Here is a 5,610-nt window from a genome sequence, read left to right as displayed (position 1 = left end):
CCAGAGGGGAGCTGATTACACGAATGAAATGTCAACATCATAACCCTATAGTATCTACATGACTGAAAAATGGCATTTATAGGATTAGGATGTACATTGACTAGAATCAGATGGTACAAGTAAGAGAAGGAGCACAAGGTAGGAGATAAAGTGAAATGTGCTTAGATGGACTAAGATGTTAAAAATTGGAGAAGCATAGTTCCGAAGGCAGAAACATTTCTTATTGCCTTTGCACCTTATTCTTCTTTGTGAAGTATATCAAACAAAAGTATTCAAATATTTTACAAGAAAAGATAAAAGCTAATATCTGTTCACCAGTTTTGTCTAAATTGCTCATAATACATCATTTCATGTGACTCTCACTCCCATTATCTCCATCTAATCTGGCTACATTATTACCCACATGCATTAAGGTTTTAAATGATGCACTGCCTACAAAGCAGCATTGCTCCATACATGCACACCTGTGGCTATTTTGTCATGATAGTGTGTTCCTGGTAGATTGTATTTTGTTCCTTCCTCCTCACATCTTGTCATTACTCCTCTACAATTCAAAGAAGAGAAGGAAAATTCTGTGATGCCTCCTCAGGCTCTCAGTCTGTGACCGTCAGTTGTGTGGAAGATTCCTTTGTCACTCTCTCCTCACAGCTATTCATATTTGAAATGCCAGCATTTCCAAAAGCATTACAAAAGACAAGCATAGGTGGCCAAGTTGGAAGCAAATTTATACAAATTATTCTTAGAAATATGCAATGTGTAAATCACCATATAACATGATAAATCATTTTAATTCCATTAGCTTTAGTACCTACATTATATTTTACTGTGAAATCCCTTTAGTAATATATTCTGAAAATGTTATCTTCCACAACTTCAAAGTCTCACTCTGTGAGCAATAATTAAATTTCTTAAAAACATTAATGAAAGATGATAATCTGCAGTCCTAAAATATCACTAGGTTATAATAAACAACAAAGTTTTGATTATATATTATGCATATTGAGAGTTTCGTAGTCCTCCCTGAGAGAGACTCATATGACTATTATATAGGATCTTCTAAACTTCAGTAAAATAGAACAGAACTGCATTTTAATAAATGATAAAATATATCAACTCAAGGATCTGTTTTGGTATGCCATTTTAGTGATGATTTTTCTCAGTAGTCATGTGATGCTAACATTCATCACTTAAATATTTTGATGTGCTTCTTTTGTTAATACCATATTTTGCCCTTCCCACTTATAGAAATGGGGGATTAGAAAAGGTTACCTCCATTACATTATTCAAATGCTCATCTTAGGAAAGCCCGGGGCACAATGACGCTGAACTGAAGATGTGATTCACAAAGTGCCCATCTTCTCAGACAAGAGCTGAGAATGATCAACCTTGGTCCCAGCATTACGTGGGCATCTCTGACTCATCAAACGTTTGAACAGGTATAAAGCTACAGGAACAATGGCAATTCTTCAAGCATGGAAAAAGCAACAATAACTCCTTACCCAAACAGCCCGATTTGCCATCTTGCAGTTGGCAGTGGACACATGCAAGTACATGAAAAGGGCCTGTGGTGTGAAGTGCATGATTCAGTAAAATTTCACTTCTTAAAATTTTCTTAACAGACAAACTATGTTTCAATATTAATGTTCAAATAATCGTGGAAATTATATAGAAAATGTAATTTAATGTATATTTAGGTTTCCCCATAAAAACAATTCTTTTTTACTTTTGTTTACAATTTAGCATATTTTAAAATATATCTTAGTTTTCACTTGTTTGCATAAGATATCTCTTCTGTGAACTCGATATATTAACATATCTTTTTAAATTTTTTTTTATGGTGCTGGGGATCAAACTCAGGACCTTGTGCTTGAGAGGCAGGTGGTGGAACCACTGAGCTAAATCCCCGGCCCAGTATTAATATATCTTTCCCCAAACGTTTTGCATATAGTAGAGCATTTTATCATGAGATTCTGATCACATTTTATACTTTGTCTATTATGGGGATGTAAAACCATGTTATCCTAATGCAAACAATTTGAAGGTATGTGTCCATTGTTCCGATACTGGAAAAGTCCAATTAAAATGATTCAATTTAATAGAGCTCCATAGGAATGTTTTACTATTTTCAAATGACATTGTAATATGCTGCATCTCATAGTACATAATACTATAGTGAGGAAACATATTAAGAAGCATAATTACACAAATATTATTAGTAAAATACATTGCCTTAAAAGTGACTGATTCATAGTAGGCCTTCCACTGATAACACCTAAATAAGGCAATGTTTGCTTAAATGGCAGATCAGTTAGTAAACTATGTACCATCAATAAATTCCACTTATTCAATTGGGGGCATTACTGAAATTGGAGATATGCACCCATATATAGGTATCCATCTTCAAAGTCTCACTGTCAAAGAAGGCCATTGTATGCAATTTCACTAATTGAGAAAATCTGCATGTATAAGTGATGGAAAATTGGAGCATGGTGGCCCTTTTTTGTTGTAAATCCTCCTTAACTATGATCCATACAGTGTAGATAAGATCACTTCATAGGATCAAAGCAATAGCTGAGCAAAATTGGGCCAAGGTAAAATATATCTAATTAGATAATTCATAAGTACTTTTAGTACAAGTGAAACACATATTAATACATTATATACAAAAATGCAATAATCCACCTGTATGTTGGGCTGTGCTGTGTATCAATCAAAAGGGAAAAGAAAAAACAAAAAGACAATGACCCCACTGTATTGCTTAGGATGAGCATCTCGGGAAGCTTCACACTGCTTTAGAATGCCCGGGCTAATCACCTGGGGCGTTCTCAGGCCTGTGATAGCGCAACAGTCCTATGGCTTCCTCTAGCAGGTGTCAGCCTCTGACTCTCAAGCCCTGCTACTACCAGGGTTTCCTATTCCTTCTCTCTCCACATCCCGGCTCTGCTGCTACTAACCCAGGGACTCTTAGACCCAGAATTCCAATGGCATCCGGGTTCTGGAAGGACACAACCTCAGCTCTGGTCACACCAGCCAGCAGTTTCACTCTGACCCCCACCCCACGGGCAGCAAGAGCCCCACCCCAAGTCTTCCTCTGCCCGGAGCTGGGAGGTGCTCCACTGAGGCAGAATGGCCTGGCCCTGTCTCTCCACGCCCCAGCGCTGGCTCTCTCCTTCGGTCCCGGGTCCCTTGCAGCCCATTGAGTTTCTCCCTAACTTCAGTCCTGGCCCTCTACATATCCCTTTTGTTTTTCCCGTCCCCAGAACTTGGCATTTCTAACCCTGAGCCACCGCTATCTGGGTCTCTGTCTTGTCCCTGTTGTGCCCAGATACTGACTGGCTTCGTGGCTTTCCTGGACAAGTATTTCAGGCTCCAAGTGCCATGTCCCTGAAGAGAACTGCATCACCCAGCCCGCTGGCACTGTCTATGCTGGGGCCTAGCAGTGAGTGCCCCCAGCAGACTTTCCTCTGCAAAGAGACTTCCTAATTTTTACAAAATGTTGCACATTTCAACTTATGCTACAAGATTCACTGGCCTCCAATTGTCATTCATGCCTTTTTCCAATCACCTTTATCTTCTGATTTCACCGGATAGCAGATGCTGTCTCCTTCAAACCATATTTCACTGGCTGAGCTCCCTTCTGCCCTGAGCCCCTGTCCACGGACCAAGTGGAATGCCTCAGAACGATCCGTGAATCCTGCTGTCTCTACCATGAGGGATCTGAGAGCAGGCTTGGTTTTGGTTTGTTTTCACCTCTGTCTCCTCATCACTTGTTTCAGTTTTCAGTAAAAACGAGACCTGCTGGCAGGCTTTGTGGGGTGAGAGGAAATTGAGACTCGGCAACTATAGAATCGGATGGAGACATTTTCCCTCCTTATGGAATCTTGCAATAGTTAACAGTTAGAAGAATGCTACATAATCTATACTGAGCTTTCTACCACACTCTTTGACCTGTACTTAACCTGACAATAAGTCTAATTCTATCATCTTTAGTGAAGCATATTTTAATAAATTCCATTAACAATTTTAACCAAATAAAGTGTTTCCTTGCCTGTGTATTCTTGAACCAGCACTATTTCATCTGCCTTCTGAAGACCTCCAAGGCATGCATGGCTTCTTTTGAAGGCTATTGAACGGAATCCACATGATTATAGAGAGGCAAGTCACTGCTGAAACTGCAAGATACCTGAGTTGGAAATGAGTTCTCTGTTTAAAACATCCACCAGAGGCGAGGGCTGAGCACCCAGCTTAATGTAGCTGTGTTTCACACGTTCGTCCACAACATCTTCATGGTGGGTGACGGGGAGAAGTATAAGAGCTTCTGTGCAAAAAGTGTCCGGATTTTTCTTTGTTTGCTTTTGGAAAGTTTGAAATAAACATTTAGTGGAGGGTTTGTAAATCAATGCCAAATCTGTACAAATATAATCAATAGTAACATCATAGTTTTGCCAGTTAGCACAACCAGTAACTTGCTTATCCTGCAGCAGCAATACTGAGGAAATGTGTTACTACAAATAAATCTTTGTAACAACAAGACCAAATCAATAATAACAACCACAGAAAACAAAAACAAAAACCTCCTTATGGAGGAATGGCAATGAAACAGTACAGAAATAAATATGACATGCTTATTTTCACGGGGTGCAGTATACCATGTGAAGAGCTTATCGGTATTTACCTGAGTAAACATAGAGTGAGCCAGACCTCAGAAATAGAACAGATGCATTTTAAAGGCCCATAAATTGATCATGGAATTCTGACATAGAAGCAAAATTATTTGTTATGAGTGCTTTGTTTTTCCAACGAAGACATTCATGACCTTGTGCAAAGCACGTTAGTGAAGTAATACAAAGCTTTACTGTCTGTGGTTTTCCTTACCCTCTCCTAAGAGGCCCTGGAAGGCAATCACAGCCAGACTCAAATACCTACTTCCTGGTCTTCAACTAAACCTTCCTCTTCTAAAACCATGAGCTACTACGGCAACTACAATGGTGGCCTGGGCTATGGCTATGGTGACCTAGGCTGTGGCTATGGCTCTGACTATGGCTATGGTGGTTATGGCGGTTATGGTGGCTATGACAGCTATGGTTATGACTGTTGCCACCCCCTGTGCTGTAGAAGATACTGATCCTATGGCTTCTACTGAAGTTTCCACAGCAGCTTTACCTGTCCCCAAGTTTATCACACCAAAACATTTAGTTTTTTTTCAAATACCAACTATATAGTAAATTACCTAAGAAAACTGAAAAAAAATGCAATGTGCCATTTTGATTCATCATCATCAACTGCAGTGTGTCATACTTTGCAGGAAAGTTTTTTGTGTTACTTGTGTAATCTTATGTAAAATGTGGTCAAATCTGTCAATGACTGTGTAGAATGATACATATCATTAGATTAAACTATTTTATCACAAATATTGCTTTTTATAGTTCTATTCATTTTCATCAATTTTTCATAAACATTTGTGATTAATCACATTTGTGTTTGTGAATGGAGTAGGGTAAATGTAGAAACAGATCCAGGTAGAAGCAGAGATAGAATTAGAGACACGGCAATGCTGTCAGATTTTTTGCACTCATTATGTGTGTAAAAATGAATAGGATAGAATATAAT

The 5,610-nt window shown here is 38.8% G+C and overlaps 1 protein-coding gene across 1 annotated transcript; it reads left to right on the top strand.

Annotated features, from left to right (window-relative positions):
* Positions 1-4,963: 4,963 nt before the first annotated feature.
* On the top strand, positions 4,964-5,125 carry LOC104851431 (keratin-associated protein 20-2-like). Its single transcript, XM_010608598.1, has one exon. The coding sequence runs from the start codon at positions 4,964-4,966 to the stop codon at positions 5,123-5,125; it is 162 nt and encodes a 53-aa protein (XP_010606900.1).
* Positions 5,126-5,610: the final 485 nt, after the last annotated feature.

Source organism: Fukomys damarensis, unplaced genomic scaffold, assembly GCF_012274545.1.
Source record: "Fukomys damarensis isolate Sample0158 unplaced genomic scaffold, DMR_v1.0_HiC HiC_scaffold_24, whole genome shotgun sequence".
Lineage (NCBI taxonomy): Eukaryota > Metazoa > Chordata > Mammalia > Rodentia > Bathyergidae > Fukomys > Fukomys damarensis.
The sequence above is the reverse complement of the archived record's forward strand: the minus strand, read 5'-3'. Positions and strand labels throughout refer to the sequence as shown.